A 24,367-nucleotide genomic window follows, 5' to 3' on the forward strand; every position below is an offset into this window, starting at 1 on the left:
GGTATAGTTGGTAGGTGCCCCCTTTGAACACTGTCTTAACAGAATGAAGTGAAAAGTAGGGCCAGGTGGACAAATGTGGGCAGGAAACAGGTAGATCACTGGGTCTTCGGAGCCGGGGATGGCCTGAGCAAGGTGACTGTCTGGCAGGGTGGGCTGGAAGAGAGATGGGTACAGGGGGATAACGCAGCCGGGAGGAGCAGGGGGTCTGTGCAGTGGAGAGAAGCTAGACAGGAAACTTCAGCTGGTAAGTGGGTCAGGACATGGGAAAGGAGGAGAGAGAAGTTACACATAAGTGTCAGGTGTTGGGCTGTGTGCCCAGACCAGGGGGACCTGTGAACAGAATTGGAGAGGTCTAGAGAGCTGGTCTCTCTCGTGACACTTGCAATGTTATACCTTACGTTTCATTCCCCTGCTGCGTTTTCCTTCTTCTCCCCTCCATGGCAGGAAGTATGTCTTCCTCATCTTTGTGTCACCCATGATGTGCACTGCTGTAGGGCATGTGGCAGGTGTTCAGGCAGTGCTCGTGTTATTTTGGGGATCAGTAGGGTTTGAGAAACAGGTGTGACTGCCACCTTTGCTCCCATTATTTCTAGAATCATCCCTTCCCTCCACGCGCTGGTTCAGCAATTCCACTCCTCGGTTAGGCAGATGTTATTCCTGGGCCTCTCACTAGCAGGACCACATATGCTTATCAAGCCATAATGTTGGTCAATCATGAAATGCTGAACAGTCACAGTCAGAGGCTACGTCAAGTTCAGGGTTAGCTAGGCATCTCTCGGGGGGCACAAAGGAGGAAGTTTCTCTTGAGGTGAGAAAACCAGCCACTACAACCAATGCAAACTGTCACCTGCTTCCTTTGTCTCCTGAAACAGCTGTTACAGGACCCTCCCTGCATACTGCAGGCATCAATCAATCCCTGTCTGGTGGGAGCTGCACTGAAGATTCAACATCCACCCAAACATTTATTGAGCATCTACGTCTGCGGACACAGTTATGCCTTGGAGCAATTGCATCTACCCTTTTTTCAGCAACTTCAAGGTCATTTCCCCCCCCCCGCCCCCCAGAAACCTCTGGACACCCCTCAAGCAGATTAGGGTTGTCATAGTACCTTGTCCTTCCCTTAACCTAGCATTTATAAAATGGCATTTTAAACGCCTGTTTTCTGCTCTGCATGTTCTACTAAACTAGCAGCTCTTTGAAAGCAAAAGCCTGGATTTGTCCACAGCACTTAGCCGTGTACGTCGCAGGCACCGTGTAACTAACAATTGCTGAATTAAACACGGCAGTGACGGAGAGCGCTACGTATGAACGACGTGGAATCCTAGGACGGCTTCTCGGGTTGGAACTGGACATTGGAGGCGGGAGCGGCCAGTTCATCCGGTGGTGAGCAGGTGTGTGCAAGGTCAGGCCTACTGAAGAAAGGTGTGAAATTGTCCGTGCTCGTAGCACCGCGGTGTCTCTGGGGAGCTGGGGCGCCAGGCAGGACAAGCAGAAGGAAAGATGGTGTACGACCACGGCCCCATTAGGGTCAAATGCATTCAACACAGGCAATGGCAGCAACCCTGGCGAGAGGACAAAGGTGCTGACCTCCAAACCCCCTGGGAAAGAACCAGGTATCGCATTTCACCAGGCCCACAGCACAGGCCGCCCGCTGGCTGCGCACCCCGGCCTGCCTGGGGCCAAAGGGACTCCCCGGGCACCCAGCGGGGGACGCCCGGGGCGGGGCGCGCAGGCGCGCTGAGACCTCGAGTCCCAAGGGGCGGGCGGGTGCGCGCGCTTCCTCGCGCACGCGCGCACGGAGGGGGCGACGGCCGCGGTGACGCTGCTGCGGCGGGCGGGTGGCGGCGCGTGAGGCGCGCGATTCCCCGCGTCTTGGGAGCAGTGCCCGGGCCCCCGCCGTTCCCGCCGCCGCCATGTCGGGCCGGTCGGTCAGGGCCGAGACCCGCAGCCGGGCCAAGGATGACATCAAGAAGGTGATGGCGGCCATCGAGAAAGTGCGGAAATGGTGAGGGGTCGGGCCGAGGGTGCTGGCGGGGGTCCCCGGGCCAGGCCCAGAGGAGCGCCGGACTAGCTGACGGGATGGGAGCCGACTGGCGGGCGCTTGGGGGGAAGGGGGAGCTGGAGAAGGCGGGAGGAGGGTGCAGCTCGCGTCGGCGTGAGGTCAGAGGGCGCACCGGCCGCGACCAATCAGTGACTCGACCGCCTCGTGGCCCCGCCCACCTGCGAGTGGGCTGTGCGTCTCCCCGAGGAGCTGCCGGCTTCCGGTCGCGCTGGTCCGCGGAGCGTTCCTCATCAAACCGGTGCTGGCTTCTTCCCCACGTCGTCCGGCCTCTGGACCCTGTGCGTTGTGACCTGTCCCGTAGAACAGTAAACAGGCTGAGTGTAACGCGCTCTCCAGAATGAGCGTTCTCCGTATTCCCTGTTTTAAGTTTGGTGAGAGGTTGTCCGTACCTCCCTACCTGCCACGGGAAGGAAGCGTGGTCGTCGGAATCAAAAGCTTCTCTTCTGATACCGGCCCGCACGCCGCGAGCTGGGTAGGCGTTGTCGCTTGGAGCCCCGAGAGCTGTCGGTGGAGGAGCTGAGGCCTGCCCCTCGTTTGTAGACGGCTCCTGGCCCGTCCGTTGCGGGCGCCGCTTGGCCGCCCGTTTTGGATCCGGAGCTCCGATGTAGTTCTTGTCACAGTTTCACAGCCTGTTACCCGCTCCAACTTACTGAGTGCTTTCCGCGGATGGCTACCAGTGATTGTAAAGGCCTGGCAGCTGTCAGCCCCCTCCAAGAAGCCGTCCTCTCCCCCTCCCGCCCCGCACTCCCCACCCCTTTCAGCGGCTTCGTTGCCTTGGCCTTGACTTGCGTGTTTAGGTGTCCATTTCCCTACGAGGTCAAGTCCCTTATCTCTGTATCCAATGGCTTTGTGCATAGCTGGGACCCACTGTACACGTTAGTTAGATAGTCATCATTTTTCTTCTTCCAAGTCTAATTCTCCTGGGTGTCTTGTGAAACCTCAGAGTCGGCACACTCTCTCTTCCGCAGTCTGTCCCCACCAGCATCCTAAGCCGGACGACCATCCTCTCCGCCCAGAACGGCCCGCTGCCCTGTGATCCCCTTGCTTCCTTCAGTTCTTGCCCATTCGCTGGTCCTTTCCTCACGTTGCGCTCAGAGTGATTTCCTTTTTCTCAAGTGCACATCTTACAACAGCACTCCCCTGCTTTGCAAATGATGCTCCAGCGACCTCTTCTTGCTCCTTCCCGGGACGCTGCCACCTGTAAGGCAGTTGGAGCCACGCGGCCCTGCCAGCTGCCTGGGAGCCTTGCTCTGCCCTCGTCTCCCTCTGGCCTTGTCAACTCCCAGCGCAGTTCAAAAGTTGATTCCTCCAGGATACATTTCAAGATCCCCAATCTGGAGCAGGCCCCCTTCGTAGAATTTCCCACAATTGTGTTAGGCTGAACCATAAAAAATTTCCTGTATTTGACTTTTTAACCTACAGAAATGGCAATTTGATATGGTTAAACCTAATGGTTGACTAAGTATGACATGAGTTGTTTTATCTCTGTTTCCAACTGGAATGCAGGCTCTGTGAGGGTAAAGACCTCATCTTGTTCCCTGTGTGCCGAGGACCAACCACAAGCTCTTTTATAGTAAATATTTGTTGAATAAACGAGGAAATGGAGTGTCTTTTTCAGGAGTTAACTTCCAATATCCTGTCTGTAGTTCATTTCTTTTTTCTGTTTCATCACGGTGTCTGCATTTCGGTGATGTCACCATTGTCTGAACAGCATCATCTGTAGGAACACTTACTTCTTTTTGTAATCTCAAATTTGGACCTGAAACCTTCAGAAGTTACTCTTCAGGCTCCCCACCTCTGTCCGTAAATTTCTGCCTTATTCAAGAATATTACTTGCCATTCCCTGGGTATGTGCCTGGGGGAGGGAAAAAGCTACTTGTTTTTTTAAGGCTTGTCTCAAAAGTTACTTCCTCTGTAAAATAAAACCTTAAAGCAGTTATTCCATGACTTGGCCTTCACCCCTTTGAGGAGCCAGTGTAAGGCTTGCTTCTGTTAGCTTGAAGCGTCCTATCCTGCGATTAGTTTTAAATGGGGTCATGTTTCAACCCAGAGTTCCACAGGACTCATAGGAGTTCTCCCCTCCATGGGATATCCTAGAAGGTTTTTTGTCTTCTCTACTTCCTTGCCACCTTCAAGTATTACAATGATATCCTTATCTTTTTCATTCCTCTGAGTTCCCAAGGTAGGGACCATATCTTACATGTCTTTTATATCCTGCAGGACCTTGTGTAATAGGGCTTTATAAGTATCAGTGGAATTGAATTAATTTTTGGAAAATAAAGAAGTGATGCCAGGTAGACACCTAAGTTTGAAAATGTGCTGGTACTCGATATCGGTGTAGTCTGTGAGCGAAAAAGGTTTTGGTACACTGTACGTAGGAAAGGTGGCAAGTAGAGAGTTCAGAGCCAAAGATATTTAACAGAATTTTTTCTGGAAGAGGTGATTTTGCACTGAAAGGTAAGGTATAATTTGACAGAGAAAGTTTAGAAGGCATTTAAGATTAAAGGAATAATCTGAGAAATAGGAAAGCACAAGTTATGAACAGAAAATCTATTTTATTGTTTTATCAGTCCTAAGAAGTGTCTTTTTTTCCTAGGGAGAAAAAGTGGGTGACTGTGGGTGACACATCCCTTAGGATATTTAAGTGGGTTCCTGTGACAGACAGCAAGGAGGTAAGTGTGGAAGAAAATCCCAACAACAAAAGGTACTGTTTTCTTTCTTTCTTTTTTTGATTGCCTCTTAATTATAAAGTAATTTATTTCCCCGGAATTGAGTTGACAGTACTTCAAGGCATTCTGTCATTGGTCCACACAAGCCTCTTTTTATTCCCTTTCTTTAACCCATTCCTCTTTTCTACTGTGTTTCCCCAAAAATAAGACCTAACCGGAAAATAAGCCGTAGCATGATTTTTCAGGATGCTCGTAATATAAAATAATCCCTAAATGCGTCTTTTGAAGCGAAAAATTAATATAAGACCAGGTCTTATTTTCAGGGAAATACGGTAGGGCTCATTTTATATTAAGAGCATCCTGAAAAACCATGCTAGAGCTTATTTTCCGGTTAGGTCTTATTTTCGGGGAAACATGGTAGGGCTTGGTGAACTACAGCCCAAGGCCTGCTCCCTGTGATTGTCATGATAGCTCAATTGGAACTCAGCCATGCCCATTGGTTTCCTTACTGTGTGGATGCTTTTGAGTTACAGTGGCAGAATTGAGTAGTTGCCATGAGACCTAATGTCCCGCAAAGTCTAAAATGTTTATCTGACTCTAAGAAAATATTTGCTGACTCCTGCTCTTATCTGATTAGCTACCCACTGTAATGTATATTTGTGTTTTATATGTATATATGCCTTTCTAATTCCTTTTTGATGGGTTTATCTGGACACCTGTGTATTCTTGAAAAACACATAGCATTGTCTCATATTGGTATTTAAAAATTTACATCTCTATATAGCATTGTGCTATAAACCTCTATTTCTTCTCTTGTTCAACCTTGTTTTTGAGAACTTTCCATGTTTCTATAATTGTAAATAGACTTAACTACCTTTGACTCTTGCATCGTATTCTATTATATACAGTGACCACATTTGTCTACACATTTTGGGTAACAAAACACCCAGATTGTCTCCAACATTTTTTCCTAATAGTTTTGAAAAAAGTCTCAAATGCAAAACATGCAGAAAAGTATATAAAACATAAATGTACAGAATAATGAATAAATATAAAGCTAATACCCTTGTCGAAAAAACCCAGGTCAAAATATAGAGCATTGCTGGGCCGGCCCGGTGGCTCAGGCGGTTGGAGCTCCATGCTCCTAACTCCGAAGGCTGCCGGTTCGATTCCCACATGGGCCAGTGGGCTCTCAACCACAAGGTTGCCAGTTCAGTTCTGAGCTCCCTGATGGCTCAGTCGGTTGGAGCGGGTCCTCTCAACCACAGGTTGCCAGTTCGACTCCTGCAAGGGATGGTGGGCTCCGCTCCCTGCAACTAGCAACCGCAACTGGACCTGGAGCTGAGTTGCGCCCTCCACAACTAAGACTGAAAGGACAACAACTTGAAGTTGAATGGCACCCTCCACAACTAAGATTGAAAGGACAACAACTTGACTTGGAAAAAAAACTCCTGGAAGTACACACTGTTCCCCAATAAAGTCTTGTTCCCTTTCCCCAATAAAAAAAAAATCTTAAAAAAAAAAAAAAATAGAGCATTGCCAACTCTCCCAGGCGCCTCTGTGTGACTCTTACCAGCATTCCATTCCTCCTCTCTAGAGGAAATCACGCTCCTACCTTTACTTTTCTTACCACTCTTCTAGTCATTATAAACATTTTTAACTTTCTATAAACAGCATCATGCAGTGTCTATTTTTGTGGGTCTTGCTTATTTTACTCAGTGTTATGTTTATAAAATTCATCCATGTTGTCTTTGGAGCTGTTTGTTCCTTTTCGTTGCTATATGGAATTTCATTATAGCGTAATTTATCTTTCCGATTCTCCTGTACATGGATGTTTGGGTTGTTCCTAGTTTGGGATACTAGGAACAATGCTCCTCTGAATATTCTAATTCAGTATATGGGTCAACATGTGCATGAATTTTCCTAGGACATATTCCTAGGAGTGGAATTACTGGGTCTTAGTTAGGGTCTGCGTAGTTTGATCTATACAGTACTACTTACTGTAGCTAATGCTAAACTATTTCCCAGCGTGAGTGATTGTACCAATTTATGTTCCCACAGCAATTATGAGAGTTCTCACTGCTGCAAATCCTCATCAAGAATTGGTATTGTTAGACTTATATGTAAAGATATCTCATTGTGGTTTTAATTTGATGACTATATGTAATTATTAATGACAGTGAACACCTTTTCAATGTTTATTAGCCTTTTGGGTGTCCTCTTTTAGGAATTGCCTGTTTAAGTCCATTTGGTTGTAGTCTTTTTCTTATGACTTGGAATTCTCCGTGTTCTAGACACAAATTCTTTATATACTACCCATACCTTTTTCCATTCCATGGCTTGCCTCTTACTCTCTTTATTCTTCCTTGAATAACAGAAGTTCTTAATTTAATGTAGACAACATAATTTATCATTTTCTTTATAATTAATAATTTTAAATGTCTTAAGAAATCTCTTCTTAGAGGAACAGAAGGGCTGGTGTTGTGGTTCTGTTCTAAGAATCCCCAGGGACCTAGGGTCTGCCTTTAAAAAAATTTTTTTAGAGAGTAACGACTCTATTCATTTTACTTGATTTTTGTGACAAAATATACATACCATAAAATTCACCATCTTACCCTTTTAACAGTAGTGTTAAGTATACTTGTATTTACCTATTGTGCAACCAATCTCCAGAACTCTTCATCTTACAAAACTAGAACTATACCCATTAAACAACTCCCCATTTCTCTGCTCCATTTTTTTAAAAGGTTGTTTCATTCTTTTATTTTTTTATTTTTATTTTTATTTAGATTTTATTGGGGAAGGGGAACAAGACTTTATTGGGGAACAGTGTGTGCTTCGAGGACTTTTTTCCAAGTCAAGTTGTTGTCCTTTCAGTCTTAGTTGTGGAGGGCGCAGCTCAGCTCCAGGTCCAGTTGCTGTTTTCTAGTTGCCGTTTTCTAGTTGCAGGGGGCACAGCCCACCATCCCTTGCAGGAGTCGAACTGGCAACCTTGTGGTTGAGAGCCCACTGGCCCATGTGGGAATCAAACCTGCAGCCTTCGGAGTTAGGAGCACGGAGCTCCAACCGCCTGAGTCACTGGGCCGGCCCCTCCCTGCTCCATTTTTGACCTTGTATCCCAAGGTCAAGCTCTAGCCCTTCATTCAGCACGTTTAGATTCTAGGCAGCAGGAAGAGTGCAAGGATGACAAGTGGTATTTTCATGAATTTAAGGAGTTTTCTAGAAGTTGCCTCAATACATACATATATACTTACTATGTGTGTTCATAATAATTTGTGGCACAGGAATGCTAGAGAAATGTGACCACCTAAAAATTTCATTAATATGGACAAGGATTTCTATCATAATACACTTTATTTCTTTTTCTCTCTTTACCTCATGATGATAATTTTTTTTCTATTGATTTGAAAGTTCTTTTTTTTTTTTTCTGTTGGCTACCTCTAATTTAGTAAGACTTATTGTTTTTCCCTCTAAAGCTTGTCAAAATCTGTTTTCCCTCTGAACCTGATAACAACCATAACACACTTTACCCACCTCTAGTTTTTACCCCTTCTCCACTTCCATCCCTACCTTGTCCTTAGTTTTGGAGTTTTATAATAGATCAGATATTCAGTTCAGTTATTTCAGTTTTTACAGATATTTCTTGTTTTAGTCATTGCTTAATTAGAGTAAACATTACTAATTATTTAACCCTTTGTACCTACTTACTATTTTTTCCAGATTTATTTCTCTTGCTGCACCCTTGAAGAGTTTTGTCAGAGGGCTTTTCTAGAAAAATCTGAAAATGTCTTTTTATTCCTGAAGATATCTTTGTCTTGCTTTTATGTTTAGTTGATCATTTTACCTGTATATGAAATCCTGTGTTCAAAATTACTTTCTTTCAGCATTTTGAAATTATTACTCGATTGTTGTGCCTCTGGTGTTGCTGTTGCTGATGTCAGTCTAATTCTTGATTGTTTGTAGGTGATCCTCTTGTATTTCTGGAAACTTGTAGGATTTCTTGTCTTGGATCTCCCAGGACTTCTGTAAGACTGTCCTGTAATGTTCACATCTAATGTCTTTGTTTTTGAACTTTTCTCCTTTGTTTCTTCTCTGTCCTTTCCTCATGTCTTCTGATTTTTCAACCCAGTCTTTTCTTCAGCAGTGTCTATTTCTGCTGTTAAACTCATTCATTTAATTTTTAGTTTGAACAATTACATTATTCATACCAAATTTCCTCAATTGGTTCTTCAGGACAACTTTCTAGTATCATCACTATCTTTCTGAGTAGACATATTATGTTCTATTTAAATTCTTCTGTCCTGTTATCATTCTGGGCTAGCTTGTTCTGTTAATTGTCTTTCTCATGGTGCTGTTTTCCTCCAATATCCGGTTAGTTTTTTTCTGTGCACTGATCTTTTATTCTCTTAGGACTCTGTGCTGCCTTGGCTAGTAATATGTAACTGAGCAGATTGTGTAGGCCTAAGCTCTGGTTTTCTCTCTTCTAAATGAATTTAAGGGATGGAGTTATAGCCTCAGGATTCAGCCTTTCCCTTTCCCCTCTCCCATCTTCCCCTGCCTCCCAGGGAACTCCCTAGTACCAATCTTCCATGTGCCGCCTTTATATAGGAGCAATATCCTGCCTTGTCATTGCCAACCAAACCCAAGGAGCTGGTGGGGAAAAGTTAGGAGAGCTCTGGAGCCACCCTTTTTTCTTCATGCAGCCCTGGCTCTGGTAGTGCCGTCACCCCGAAGGCCCAAAGGTCAGGTAGCACATTTCTTGGGTAGTCTGTATATGTGGGGGAAGGACGCTGCCCCAACTCATTTCTCCCGTATAAGTCTCTGGCCCTTTCCTGTTTCAAGTTCTCCCAGGACTCAGCTCCCTTTGTTTCTCCTGAAGGCTTTTCAGTGTTTGTGTCAGTTTACAAGCTGGGCTTGAGATCTATCAGTTGGACCTCCAGTGGTTCATGGTAGTGTGCCATCTTTGAAGGTTGGAAAATGATAAAATTGGTAAAGAAAGTAATGTAAAGGATACAAGGGAGTGGGACTGCTGATGGGAGAGTAAATTGGCCCAAACTTTAGACAGGTCGAGTTGATCATATATGTATGTTTAAAAGCTTTCAGTGATGGATGTATTGATTCACTAGATTCACGTTGTATACATACATCAAATCACCACAATGTACACTTTAAATATCTTACAGTTTTATTTGTAAGTCATTAGCTCAGTAAAGGTTAGGGTTGGGGGAGGCTTTCAAAACTTTTAATCCCTTTGATCTAGAAATTTTATCTCTAGGAATTTATCCTCAGGAGATAATCCTGATGTGTATAAGGTACATCGACAATGGTGAGTGTTACAGTATTGTTCACAGTATTTAAAAATTGCAAGCAAAATAAAGATCTTCCGGTAGAGAATTTATGAAGTTATTGTGCACCTGCATCTTATAAAGCTGTGTAACCTCTATAAAAAAGGTGCTGTAGAAGATTACTCAGTGGCATAGGAACATGTTTTTAATGTGGTGAATGAGGGAAGGGAAGCAAGTTAGTGTACTGTATCATGATCCATTTTCACACACGTATGTGTAGGTTGTCTCTGACTGTACAGGCGATTTTCATTTTTTTTTCTGTATTTCCAGAATTTTCTATGGTGAATATGTATTTTCCATGAACACAGAACCGTTAAAGATAAATGAGAGATCAGGAAAAAAAATAATGATAAAGCTAAATGTTGGCCCGGGTGCTGTGAAACTAGTACACCAACTATATGGCCACAATTCTTTCAGAGAATGGTGGGGTACAGTGTATTTCAAGAAAAATAATATGTTTATATGTTCTGATCTAGAAGGAGTTATTTTTTTGTATATATATCTGAATAAAATAGTCCAGGAAAAAGTGAAAGTTGAGCATTGTGGCTTTATTTCTAGTAGCAGTAAATAAACTCAATCCTAAATAAGTTAAAGCTAAATGTCCAGTAGTTGGGAAGTGATTATGTGAAATTGTGGCATATGGAATATTATACAGCTATTAAAAATCATGTTTATGTAAGTTATGCAGTAAAATGGCAAAATGTAATTAGATTAAAATTATATCTGCATAGAAAAAATGAAGGGAAAAGCATTCATAAATGTATACAGTTGACTTATTGCAGAGCTAGGATTGAGAGTTATGAACAAACACTGAATTGTATTACTAGTACAATGCATGTACAATAAATGGACATTATAAACAGTATGAATTAGTGAATTTGAGATTACCCAGTTTAAACTTTTGGCTGTTGGGATGCTCTTATGTGCAAATTTCCTTTCCTGTGGGCTTGTTTGTTACAAGCCAGTGCTTACCTTCCCGCTGTGATTTCCCTACACATGTAACCTACTCCAACTTGAAAGAAATAATGTTAATAGGCAAAGGTTGACCAGGAGCGATCATTTTTAGTGGACGGGGTTCATTGGTCAGCAATAGAGCTAGCAGGGGCCTCTTTGTCCCATAACTTCTTGCATTACATGTAAGTGACTCCTTCCTCTGTCCAGTCAGAGGTCCATTCTTTCACTTATTATTTCTTGCTGTGCTACTAAAATAGGAATCTTTCTTAGATGAGTATTTTGTGTTTCTCATTCGTTCGCATTGGGAAGGGTTGAATAGAGGCTTCTGATTAGGGCAGAAAGCAGAAGAGTATCACAGGGAGCTCTAGTGGAAGCATATGTATGTGCCTATTTGATTAATGATATTAGCGCTGGAAAGGTCCATTTTACAGATAGAGACACTGAGGCTTGGGGACCCTTGTCTAGGATTTTGTTACTCCTTGGGCTCTGGATTCTCAAGCCGCTGTCATTATTCCTGTTCAGTCCTAATCCAGACCTCTGTGGTGTCTCAGCACCATTTTCCCTCTCTGTGAATCTCCTGCTTGGCTCTGTCATATTCCTGTTTTTCCTTTTCTAGAAAGAAAAGTCAAAATCGAATGGTTCAGCAGTCCGGGAACCTAATGGCTTTCCCTCTGATGCCTCAGCCAATTCCTCTCTCCTCCTTGAATTCCAGGGTGAGTTGCATCCATATGCCTTCCTTGCAGGAAAACGAAAACTTAGATGAATCCACTAATAATAATAGTTCTGTATATCATTTCAGTGCCTACTGTTTTGCTGGTGTCTTGCTTGGCACTTTACTAGGGCAGTCTTTTCATTTAGACCTCACGATAAACCTGCAAGACAGATGATAGTATCCATTTTCCATTTAAGGAAACAGGCTCAGAGAGGTGAAGTTATTATGCCTAAAGTCACGTAACTAGTAAGTGGCAGACCTCCCATTAGTTCCTGGTTTTCTGGATCGGAAGCTCTTTTCTTAGAGTGTGTATTTTATGATAGTGCCTTAGAGTAGGCCGCTCAAAGCCAAGGCATCATCTATCTGCATGTGTACTGTTGGCATAAGTTCTGCCTCCTAGACCAAGCTTCAGTAAACATCCTGCCTGTGTCAGCACTGCATTCGTGTTGTTACCTTTTACACCTATGTGGCATTTACTATTTGTGAAGCACTTTCACTTCAGTTTCTCATTTTTATCCTTACATCAACCGGTGAAATAAACCGGGCAGTAATTGTCATCTCTAGTTATGGAAACTGATGCTTGGAGAAGAAAAGTGTTTGCCTAGGCTCAAAAATGACAGAGCTTTATTCTTTTTACAATAAAATGCAACTTCCATTTTAGTATAGAAGATAGGTCTTTGTAAAAGTAAAGACTAGAAAGGGGTTATGATTTTCTCTTCAAGACTGGACTGGGAGTGTGCAGGTTTCCCATCCCCACCTTTCTCCTAACCTCTCCCCACCCGGGTCAGTATGATACAGGAAGAATACAGGGGAAAGGTTGTAGCTACGTGTGGGGTGTTCAATAGTCATAGAGCTCTGGGAGACACACGAGGCTCCATTTTCTCAGTCTGCCCACCATCTCATCCTTGTCATTCAGTGAACAGTTAAGGAACTTTTACTATGTGCCAGGTACTATGCACAAGAGATTCAAGGACCAGTAAGCCACAGCGCCTGCCTGCACAGAGTATAATAAAAGGAAACCGGTGTGGAAAATAATACAAATACAGGTGCGCACAGGATACAACAAAAGCATAAAAGAGAGAGTGGTCATTTCCACCCAAGGGAGCCTGGGACATGGCTACGCGGAGGACGTGATGCTTCAGCTCAGTGTTGGCCGATACAGGGGTTTTCCAGGAAGACTGGAAAGAGCAAGTTATAACAGACACCTGTGCACAAAGCCGCTCTTACTCAGGTCCAGCTTGGCTAGAGCCAAGGGTGTGTATGGACTAAAAACAGGCAGTGAGCCTGGAGATCAGAAAGGACTTAGGACTTTGTATGGAGTGCTAGGGCCACCTTGTGCCTGCCTGGAGAAGCACTGGGCTTTGAAACGTATCCTTTAGGCACAGGGAGCCGCGGGAGGGTTTAGAAAGATTATACATGTTATACATGTTGCATAAACGTAAAGATTCTAGCTGCATGTGGTGCTTAGAATATGTGTCGTGAAATAGAAAATGCTTAAATTAATCAGCTTAGACTTTGTTGATACTTCGCAGTGCATAGAAGCCCTATGAGTGTGTGCCTTCGGGTCAGGGTGCATCTCCAGCAGTGATCTCTGTACCCGGCATGTCCATGGCTGCCTACAGAGATAGACCAGGCCCTTGGTTCTGTACCGTGTTACTCTCGAGGGAAAATGACCACCCTCAGCTGTTGCCTTTGTCATGTTTGGTTTTCAGATGAAAACAGCAACCAGAGTTCTGTGTCTGATGTCTATCAACTCAAGGTGGATAGCAGCACCAACTCGAGCCCCAGCCCCCAGCAGAGCGAGTCCCTGAGCCCAGCACACACTTCCGACTTCCGGACAGATGACTCCCAGCCCCCGACCCTGGGCCAGGAAATCCTCGAGGGTGAGTCAGTGGACCCAGGATGAGCATCAGTTGACCCAGGAAGAGCACCTCTTGCTTTTGCCATTTCTCTTCAGAATAAGAGGTTAGAGAACGTTCTGCAGAGCCTGGCGGCCTCAAGCCATTTGTTAACAATTTTGGCTGTTCTGGGGAATGGTTGTATTTTTTCCTCCTCACAGAATGAAGGAAGAAAGCAAACAACACAACTGAGTGCCAGGCTCTGTGTGAGGCACTTTTCATGTTTGATTCTGGTACAATTCTCTCTCAAACCCGATGAAATAGCAGCTATTCTATTATCTCCATTTTACAGATGAGGAAGTGGAGTCTTAGGAAGGTTAAATTGCTAACCCAGGATCACGTAGCTAGTAACTGATGGAACTGGGTGTCTCCGATTTCATTCCTTCTAGCTTTAGAGTTCATGCCCTTTGCATTATATCCTGCGAATTTCTTCTTTTAATACAGGTAACCCCCATAAAACACGGCACTTCTATAACACAGTTTCGCTCTAACACGGTTCGAGAATTGGGGGAACCCTCATACAACACAGGATCCTAAAACATGGTTTCACTCTAACACGGTTTGAGAATTAGAAATCTCCAAACAACACAGAGCGTAATAAGAGCTTTTAAGAATAAAAAATATCTCATTCGAAATTTTTCATTCGAACGTGGATGTCATATCAGATTTGACTACAGAATTTTAAAATTTATTAGAATTTTAAATCCATTTTGTTCGTGGAGTATTAAGTTCAGAGGATGAAGATATCTTGTCAAAAAGAAATCACCCTCGGTTCATGGTGCGTAGTAGTGATGATGAAGAAAACATTATTTAATACATATTAATATGTTATACTTTTGGTGAAGATTGCTTTAATAAAGATATTTCTCTTAATTATAAAAATATAATAGTATGTTTTTTAAATTTTTGGAACCTAACCCCCTTTTTTGTACTAGTTCTTTGTTTCGTAACATGGATTCGCATAACAGTGTTTTTAGGACCCTAACAACCACATTATACAGTGGTTACCTATACATACTGATTCTCTGGCGGTATTGCCTCTTCACTAAGGCACCTCCACGTAGCTGCTGGGAAGGCTCCCCCAGCTTGAGGCACATTCTGTAGGAGTCTCCCGCCTCAGGAGGCCCTGCAGTTGTGCTGACCTTGCTGCTTTTTCAGAGCCCTCCCTGCCTGCCTCAGAAGTTGCTGATGAACCTCCCACCCTCACGAAGGAAGAACCAGTTCCACTGGAGACACAGGTAAGGAGGCACTTTGGGTTTCCCAGTTTCTAAGAAAAAAGGAAGGAGTCTGTTGCTGTGAATTGTACCTATGGCCTCGAATATGCTATAGTAGCGTGGGAAGGCAGCATGGGAAACTGGTGTCCCCAGGTCATAAGGCAGGGGAAGATGTTTGGTTATCTGCGAGAAGGTTGATATCCGGCTTCTGGTTTGTAATGAGGGTGGGTGGAAGGTTCTGGTTCAGAGGGATGGCCCTGTAATTCCATGCTCTGGCTGTTCCTAGATTACTGAGGAAGAGGAAGACTCAAGTGCTCCACCCCTGAAACGCTTCTGTGTGGACCAAGCCGCAGTGCCGCAGACAGCGTCAGAAAGCTAGCACCATCCTGGTGCCCCAGCCTCTTGGCCCCCTGCCTCTATTTATTGCGTCTGGTTCTGACCGTGCTGTGTTGCTGGGGTAAGGGCAAGCCCTGGGGTCCAGAGCCTGCACATAGGAGCCTTCTGGGCTGGAAGGCTGCCAGAGGACTTGGGGCTGTAGCATCATCTTCCTGTCCCCGGCACCTGTGTCTGCTTGCTCCTGAGAAGAGCTCATGTCCTTCCTGCACCCCACGTAGGCTGGGGCGTCAGGCATCCCCAGGTTCATCTGTCACCACCAGGTAGCAGTCTCTGCTCTAGAGCCTCTGGACCGAGCTGCTGGCACTTCTACAAGAGGAAAGAGATGTGGAAGGCACCCCTGGAGAGGAGAGGGCCTGGAGTTACTTGAAGTTGAATGGCGACTGTAGACTCATGGACTTTCATAGTGCTGGGTGCCCTGTAGGCTGCTGTTGGAGAATGCCTAGGCAGAGACTTTGGAGGGAAGGGGCTTTCCTCCAAATGAAGGCAGAAAAGTCTATATAGATCTCTTGCTGTCCTGGCACTTCTGCCCATTCCTGAGGTTATCCTGCCTCGCATGGGCTGTCTAGCTGCTGACAGTTCTTTGCCCCCCACCATAACCATTCCCTTCCCCCAACACACACGCACACAAACGCAGCTTTCCCTGTTTTCACCTGTACATTTCATTCCAGCGTGCCTCGTCTCCTACTATGGTCCCCAGTTCTCATGCCATAGACTCTGCCCCAGCAAGCATTTAAGGTCTGATAACAGTACCTGTCCTCCACAGTACTCCTTCAGCTCAGACTTTCTAGAAAGTTCCCTTTTCTTTGAAATCTGCATGTTTAATTGAACTTTGTGATTTTATTTTTTGTTTTGAAAAAGTTTAAGAAATGGAAATGGGCAACAGTGAGTGAAGACATATTTTAGCACTGAATAGAATATTTTTAAAATTAAACTATTTGAAATATGTCCCATTGGTATCTGAATATTTTACTCTTGAAGGTTGTGGGGGTGGAGGGTGGGGGCAGTGGTGGCTGAGTGCTTGTGAAGTCACTGTGGGCTGGGCTCTGCAGATTGTCTTATTTCCAGAGTGACTTATGATGAAAATATTTTGGATATACCCTTTGAAGTTGTCATGTAGTCAGATTATACTTCTGTCCCTGTGTACACTGAATACTTATTTTCCACAGTTCCAGGTTCTTAGGAAGCATTCGTGAGTCCTTTTTTTTCCTTCTACTTTTTAAAAATTATGGCAAAAGACACATAACATAAAATTTATCATTTTAACCATTTTATAGTGTACAGTTCAGTGGCACTAAGTACATTCACAATATTGGGCAATCAACAGCTCCAAACTTTTCATTACCTCAAACAGAAACCCTGTACCCATTAAGCAGTCACTCCCCATTTGCTTCTTCCCTGAGGCCCTGCAATCACAAATCTGCTTTCTCTCTGTGAGTTCCTGTTTTGCTCCTGGTTCCTAAGGAAAACAGAATCATGGTTCAGAATAATTCTACATTCTATACGTTCAAGAATTTCATTTCAGGGGCGGCCCATTAGCTCAGTTGGTTAAAGTGCAGTGCTCTTAACAAGGTTGCTGATTCGATCCCTACATGGGCCACTGTGAGCTGTGCCCCCCACAACTGGATTGAAACAACTACTTGACTTGGAACTGATGGGTCCTGGAAAAACAAATAAAAGTTAAAAAAAATAATAATAAAAATGGAGGGACCACAAAGAAGAAAAAAAAAGAATTTCATTTCTTCAAATACTTTCAAAAAGTATTTCCTAAAGTGATTCCTCATTTCTCTCAGGGGTTCCAGGTATCTTGGACGAGACTAGAATCCAAGTTCTGCCCTGTTTTGTCATCCCGTTTTTTTTTGTTTTTTTTTAATATGTACTGTCAAGTTGTCAAATGTCACAGTGATTGGAATTGTATGTGGTACATAAAATGTTCAAATGTGTTTTTATTTTTTATTTTTATTTTTTTTTCAAATGTGTTTTTAAACAGGAAGTTATGGAAAGTATAATGACTATGATAAAAAGAACAGGTCGATTTAGAAAAGAACCAGAGTTTCTATAAACAGAATTATTGAAATCAAGTGTCACAAAAGGTAAGCAGGAGAGAAAACAAACAAAGGGAGATAGCAGTTGGCACCTGTGGTCACTTCATGACCAGGTGTGAGGCCTGGGAGGAATGCTGTCCCTTGGGGGGTGATTGACTGGCTCCGGAGCTGGACCTCTCCAGGGAACTACATAGAGCACAGTGTGGTAGGTACTGGGGTAGAGCCCACAAAGGAAGAAGTAGGATGATGAAAAATGTGTAATAGAAACCGTTCTCTTCTTTCATTGACTTCCACTTTACCACCACTTCATTGATATTCTGAGAAATTCAGGCTAGCAGTCTCCACTACCGTTCCAGAATCTTGATGCAGTAAGGATTAGGAGGAGGAGTAGAAAAAGAAGGGAAAAGGTCTAGGAATGACCCCAGTTACAACTTGTAAGTTCCCTCTGGGTAGTGGTAGGCCCAATGCATATGCACATTTGAATTATTAAGAAATACATTTTAATTCATATTCTTTGAATAAGCACTAAAGAGCAATAGAGCTTGGATTTTTGCACATGAGAATTTTGGAGTATGCAGAAGGTGAGTACATGGGAACAGATTTACTCATCATCTTGGAAAATGGTATTTATTTTACAAACATTTGTTGATAACATATCCTGGGTTCTCTCTAAGGTTCAGCTGGTAGACACATGGTCTGCACCTTTCTGAGGTAGAGAAGCTAGTCAAGAGTCTGTGCAGGGGGTTGGTGAGGGTAGAATACTGTCAGGGCTCAGAGAAGAATCTTGGAGGCTTTGTGATCCCAGAAGGTTTATAGAAGAGCTGGCAGTTGAGGCTGGGCCTTGAGAAATTTGGATGTGAGGAAAGACTACTTGGGACAAAATAGCATGAGCAAACAAATGGAGGCCGTCAGGCATGGGGTGTATGTAGGGAGTAACTGGGGAATTGGGTGTCTATTTTTACAACTTTGTATTTTGAGAACTTTCAAAATGCCAAAAGTTGAAAGAGTAGTTCAATAAGCTATGTAAACCCTTCCCTTAGATTCAACCGATTATTAACGTTTTGCCACATTCGCTCTATATTTCAATACACATTTTTTCTTTGCTTGAAAATAGGTAGCTGTCATTCTGACTCCTTAGATCTAAATGCTGGTATCTCCTAAGAATAAGGACATTCCCCAACATGACCAGAGTATCATTATCGTACCCAAGAAATTTAACAATGATAATATTTAAACACGGTCAAATTTCCCAAACTGTCCAGATAATATACTTTATAGTAATTCCCCACACCCCCAGATTCAGGATCTAATCTGGGAGCACACATAACATTTAGTTCTGTCTTTCTAGTCTCGTTTTAGAACCATTTTGGGGAGGTAAGTGGGTAGATTTCTTTCATATCAACAATATTTTTGAAGGGTCCTGGTGGTTATTTGTAGAATGTCCCATAATCTGGATTTGTCTTTTAAGAGTTTCAGGTTAAATGGTTTTGGCTAGAATACTACAGAGGTGATAAGTACTTCTCATTGCCTTATATTAAGCGACACTTATTGTCAGTTTGTCCCATTACTGGTGATGCTGAGTCTGATCACTTGGCTAAGGTGGTGTGGGCCAGACTATTCCACCTTTAGGGTGCATTTACATAAATAATCTGTAGGGAGTGTTAATTTTAGACGGTTCCCTAACAACCTTTCGCCCAGTGATTTTAGCATCCATTGATGACCTATTTCTGAATCAATTACTTCATGGGAGGTTGCAAAATGGTGATTTTTCTAAATCTTTTAAATCTATTCATTCACTCATTGTCAGCCTCCTGTAAATAACAGATTTCCCTTGTCTTTCACTTCCGTTTCTCTTTTTCTCTCTGAATATTATGACTGGCTCATGGATTCCTTTAATAGTCAATGTGTATTATATTAAATCCATCACTGTCATTTTTATTTTTGTACTGTCATTTTCTAAAATGTTCAAATTGTCCCAGATTCAGCCAATTGGAATCCCTTCATGCTGGCTCCTGTGTCCTTTTGACATGTCCCCATCATTATTTGAGCAGTTCCTTACTATCAGGCCCAACAAGATGTTCCTGTCTTAATTTGAACTTTGCTAGCCGCAGTCATTTTTCTTAGGAGCTCTAGATCTTTTTAGTGGGGCATTTAGAAACCTAGAAAAACCTGGTTTTGCTGAAGAGTACGGAGTCTGAGGGATGTTGTAGACAGATTGAAAACAGATTATGGAGGGCCTTGAAGGTCAGGCCAAATAGTTTGGTTTTATTCTGTTGGCTTTGGAGAGCCAGCCATTGGAAGCCAGGAACAGGGGAGTGACATAGTGTAGCAAGATACCATGGAAAGGAAAGAGGGAGGCAGGGGGACAAGTTGGAAGGACATTGCCCTCCTGATGCGTTTGCATGTATTGAGAGAAGACTTAGAGTTCTGTCAGTTTGGGGATAGAACAGGCAGTGACAAAGGAAAACAGTAATAAACTGAAGCAAACAATGGAAAACAAAAGAAGAAAGAAAACTAATCAGTTCACCATGTGGATCATCTGCGAATAATATATAATCATAAACTACTGAATTTTGATTTAACTGATTACAACATAATTATTTTGGGAATATTCTTAAATATGTGTGTAGTCTTTCTTGGGGAAGAAGACAACTAAATCCTCATCTTCCATTGAGGATTTCATATTAAAACTGAAAAACTAAAACAGCATTACATATGTTACTTAGAAATATGGAGGTAAATGCCAGAGGAAACAGCTTAACAAATTGAAAATGGCTGCCCAGGCCACTAGAAAGTCGATGGGGAGAGTGCTGCAGGGCTGCTTTTTGAAGAACTATTTGGTTTTTTAATCAGTTTATACTCGTATGTTCCCTTCTTGGAGCTATGTATGTTCATTTTACCATGTAAAAGACTATAGTTGAAAACATATAGTTTATAAAAATAGTATAGTTTAAAACATTTTAAAAGAAGTCAAAAAAAAAAAAAAGAAGGAAGTCATAGTAGTAGTTTTGGTCAGAAATAATAAAGGCCTGAAGTAGGATGCTGGAAGGATGGCGGGAAGGGGATAGTTCAAGATCTTAGGCAGATAGAATTGACATGACAGTAGTCCCCTTTATCCATGGTTTTGCTTCCCGTGGTCTTAGTTACCTGTGGTCAGCCATGACATGAAAATATTAAATGGAAAATTACAGAAATAAACAATTCATAAATTTTAAATTGTATGCCATTTGGAATAGTGTGATGAAATCTCATTCCATTCTGCTCTCTCCCACCCAGGACATGAATCATCCCTTTGTCCAGTGTCGCCACGCTGTACTATACCTACTCCTTAGTCACTTAGTAGCTTTCTCTGTTATAAGATCAACTGGCTGTATCACAGTGCTTATGTTCGAGGAACCCTTATTTTACTTAATAATGGTCCCAAACCACAGGAGTGGTGATGCTGGCAATTTGGATATGCAAAGAGAAACGTAAAGTGCTTCCTTTAAGTGAAAAGGTGTGTATATATAGGAAAAAACAGGATATGTGAAAGAAAACTTTCATGACTGAAAGCTTTTCCAGAAGAAAGAGTTTATCGAGCTTAATGTTAGCCAGAAAAAGGACTAGGTTCTGGAGTATGAAGTCTACACCACAAGCATCAGGGCTAGACCAAAAAGACAACATGTCCACCGTCCTGGATTTGATGGGCTCTTTTATGCAAACAATTTGGAAAACAAAGATGTAAGTTGTTTTGAAAGAATCTACATTGGCTATAGATAAAAGAGGTGGGAGAAGTGGAAGTGGGGCCCGTTCTGGGATAGGTTCATAGTCCATAAGGAAGAAGTGTTTGCTCCTGGGCAACAGTCTGGAAAGTTCTGCCTAGGCAAGAAGTGGAACTGCCTGTAGCCAGCTACTCAGCTATTCTCTTTAGATAATGGAGGTAATAGCCACCTGGAAGTTATTTCAAAGTTTCAACACATTCAGGAATGTAAGCAGTATTTTGTTGGTCTTGTCCCTTGCAGTGATTAACTGATTAACCTCTCTTTTCTCATTTCACTCCCAGTCCTGCTGCAATTTAATTTAGGACATCTCAGAATTTTCGCCATATATATAATATTATACATGTGTATTATATATATTTTATTATATGTTATATATATTATTTTATATATATGTAAATATAATATATATTTATAAACATATAAAATATAAAAATATAATATACATGGTTCAGTACTAGCTACAGTGTTAGGCATTCACTGGTGGTCTTGGGACATTTCCCTGTAGATAAGAGGGGACTACTGTATCTGGTTTGACCCTATGGCTGTGGAGCTCAAGAGAGGTCAAGGCTGAGCCTGCAAGTTTGTGAGGAAGGTGGGGCTATTAATAGAAATAAAATACTCGGAACAGATGATAGAGGGATGGAAGATAATAAACTGGGTTTGGGATGTTTTGAGTTTTAGGAACCACAGGACAGGCGGGAAAAGACCAGCCAGAAGCTGAAACTGTGTAATCCAGGATTTGTGTCTGCATCAGTAAAGGATGGGTGTGTGGCAGGGCATAGTTCCATATGACACAGACCACAAATATAGGCCCTGCTTACTGCGCTCATGTCATAGAACTACCCAGTGGAGATCTGCATAGGGAAATGTGCTATGCTTCCTTAGTGTACTCCTGCAGCTAAGCAGTCACAGTTGACTTTGAGCAGTAGAAGCACACATGTTAATCTCTGCCCTTTATTATCATTTATTCAAATGTTGGGAGAGAAAACACGTTGAACAACAAATTTTGCTAAAATTACGATTTAAAAAAACCCCAAGAAATATATGGTGATGGAAGGAGAACTGACTCTGGGTGGTGAACACACAATGGGATTTACAGATGATGTAATACAGAATTGTACACCTGAAATCTATGTAAATTTACTAACAATTGTCACCCCAATAAATTTAATAAAAACAAAACAAAACAAAACAAACAAACAAACAAAAAACCCAAGAGCTCAGTGAAAGCTGCCTTTTCCCTATGGGCTGGAACAATCGTGAAAAGGCACTAGGAAGACTGGGATTCAGATAGAGGAGGAAGAAGTACACTTCTGGCAGTGGGGAATAAGCATAGTGAATTCTGGGAAGTGGTGCACTTGGGGCTTGGTGAGAGTTAGACTGGATGGGAGAATAAACTCAGAAAGGTTTTGCTGGCAACAGGAGTCAATGAAAGTATTACAACAAGAAACTGACAGTTGTGTTAACTTAGTCTCTCTACTTCCCCCTTTTTTTCACATCTTCAGGACAAGATGTTAAAATCTTGTGTTAATCAATTCCATTGTTTGTAAACTTGAGCCAGAGAAATGGCACATATCCACCAAGCGAGAGTCACATTAAGTTTTTTATATTGTAAAAGTAATATAGCATAATCATGATAGAAAAGGAATTGAAAAACATAAAACATTTAAGAATAAAACCAAACATAATTCCACCTCTCCAACGTAAGCAGTTCTTTATTTGAGGAGACCATTATCAACTCCTTATTTTGGGGCTCCCGTTGATAAGCTGTGCTCACAAATCTCCACCTCCAGCTTCCACTTCTGGCTTCAGATTTTCCAACTGTGTTCTGGATGGCTCTCCGGGGTGTCTCTGGTTTTTGTGGCTGAAACTGAGCCCATCACTGAATCTCCTATTCTAGCTCTCTAACAATACTAGGGCTGGAATCCAGCGTGCATTGGCCCCACGGGCTGAACTAATTACGGTGCTCATTCTCCTGTGCAATTAGATGCTTTTTATGAAATATCAAATTTTCCCCAAAATTTGTTTCTTAATGCTTTTGGAGTCTGCGTGTGTAGTCTGCTGTTAGGTACCTAGCCCTGGGAATGTCTATCCCTTTAGTCACCTAGTCTGTGACTCTCAAATATGTCCGCCTGTCTCATCGATCCTGCTGCAGTTGAAGCCCTTGGTGTCACTGCCACAAACTCCTGCAGTTCCTTTCAAAGGGGTGACTCCAATTCAAGCATCACACGCTGTGCCCAGGGTGATCATGTCTTTTGCGACTCCCATGTCTTGTACTTTCTGCCTCAAAACCCGTTTGAGGCACATGTCCTGAATGTATCCAGTTTGTCCTGCGGCTCGCTGTCTGCAATGTTCGTCTCTCATTTCTCTGCCTAGTCAAATGCTCCTTATCTTTTCACAATCAACTCAAACGCCACATCCTCTGAGTTTCTCCTAATCCTCCTAGAAGAAAAGGCTACTGAAGGAAGATGAGCTCCCTCCGCTGCAGGTGATCAGAGGAGGCTCCAGAGAAGTGGCACCTAACCTAGCAGTTACGCTTTACGGGCCGTATACTTCTCACCTCAATGTGAGACGAAAAGAAGTCTTGCATTGGAAGGCTGCATTCGGGGACCTCCCGCAGTCGAGCCCTGTGGAAGAACAGGCTGGGAAAGTACGTCCTGGGGCCGCTGAAGATCTTGGAAACGCGGGGGACAATTTAAAAGGGAGAGAATTATTACGAGTGCGTTTCTGACTGCAGTGAATAGTCAAACAGATTTAATAGTCAAACAGAAGCTTGGACAAGCAGCTCAAATGTCTCCCTCTCCAGGCAGTTATTGCTGTCTCCTTACTGTGCATTTTGTTCAGCACTCATCACACAGAACTGTGATTATTTGTCTCATTTTTGCAGGGCAGTCTGTCTTATTTTCCACCCCTATACCACCCAACACAAGGGCTAGCAACATTGTAGGTGCTAGTAAACGCTCTGAAGGAATGTGGTCTCTTTAATAGATGGATGTCCTTGAATATATTTTTCCAAGAAGCCTCTATGGTATCATTTTCAGCAAGCCCCTAGAAACAAGCACCATACTAATATCCACATCTCAACTACACTTTCGTCCAGAAGTTAACTTTCGGGTGAGCAAGGCTGGGCTCAACGTCTCCTTCAGTAGAACCTTCGCTGGGGCAAGGTCTTGGGGTTACTTCCCGCCCAGCCCTCCTCCCATCCGCTCCACCCGCGCATCTCCGGGCGTGGCCGAGCGCTGCGCCTTTAAGAAGGGGGCGGAGCACAAGTGGAAAGACAAAGCCCCTGGCCGCGCGTTCCCCCTCCCCCCTCC

The 24,367-nt window shown here is 43.1% G+C and overlaps 1 protein-coding gene across 2 annotated transcripts; it reads left to right on the top strand.

Annotated features, from left to right (window-relative positions):
• Positions 1-1,347: 1,347 nt before the first annotated feature.
• Positions 1,348-16,196, top strand: BCL7B (BAF chromatin remodeling complex subunit BCL7B). Of its 2 annotated transcripts, none has more exons than XM_081054275.1 (6): positions 1,348-1,613; positions 4,659-4,734; positions 11,647-11,743; positions 13,455-13,625; positions 14,799-14,878; positions 15,141-16,196. In XM_081054275.1, the coding sequence occupies exons 1-6, from the start codon at positions 1,501-1,503 to the stop codon at positions 15,231-15,233; spliced, it is 630 nt and encodes a 209-aa protein (XP_080910401.1). In that variant the 5' UTR covers positions 1,348-1,500; the 3' UTR covers positions 15,234-16,196. The 2 variants fall into 2 exon arrangements, with proteins under 2 accessions (XP_080910401.1, XP_080910402.1); XM_081054276.1 differs by lacking the exon at positions 1,348-1,613 and adding an exon at positions 1,717-2,005.
• Positions 16,197-24,367: the final 8,171 nt, after the last annotated feature.

The sequence above is a fragment of the Rhinolophus hipposideros genome, assembly GCF_964194185.1.
Source record: "Rhinolophus hipposideros genome assembly, chromosome: 7".
NCBI classification, from domain to species: domain Eukaryota; kingdom Metazoa; phylum Chordata; class Mammalia; order Chiroptera; family Rhinolophidae; genus Rhinolophus; species Rhinolophus hipposideros.

Excerpts from the sequence above, each read along its gene's own strand:
- BCL7B (XM_081054275.1), top strand. The coding sequence starts at position 1,501 with ATGGTGTACGACCACGGCCCCATTAGGGTCAAATGCATTCAACACAGG. Across the intron at positions 4,735-11,646 it reads CTGTGACAGACAGCAAGGAG|AAAGAAAAGTCAAAATCGAA; the intron begins GTAAGTGTGGAA and ends TTCCTTTTCTAG. Across the intron at positions 11,744-13,454 it reads TCTCCTCCTTGAATTCCAGG|ATGAAAACAGCAACCAGAGT; the intron begins GTGAGTTGCATC and ends TTTGGTTTTCAG.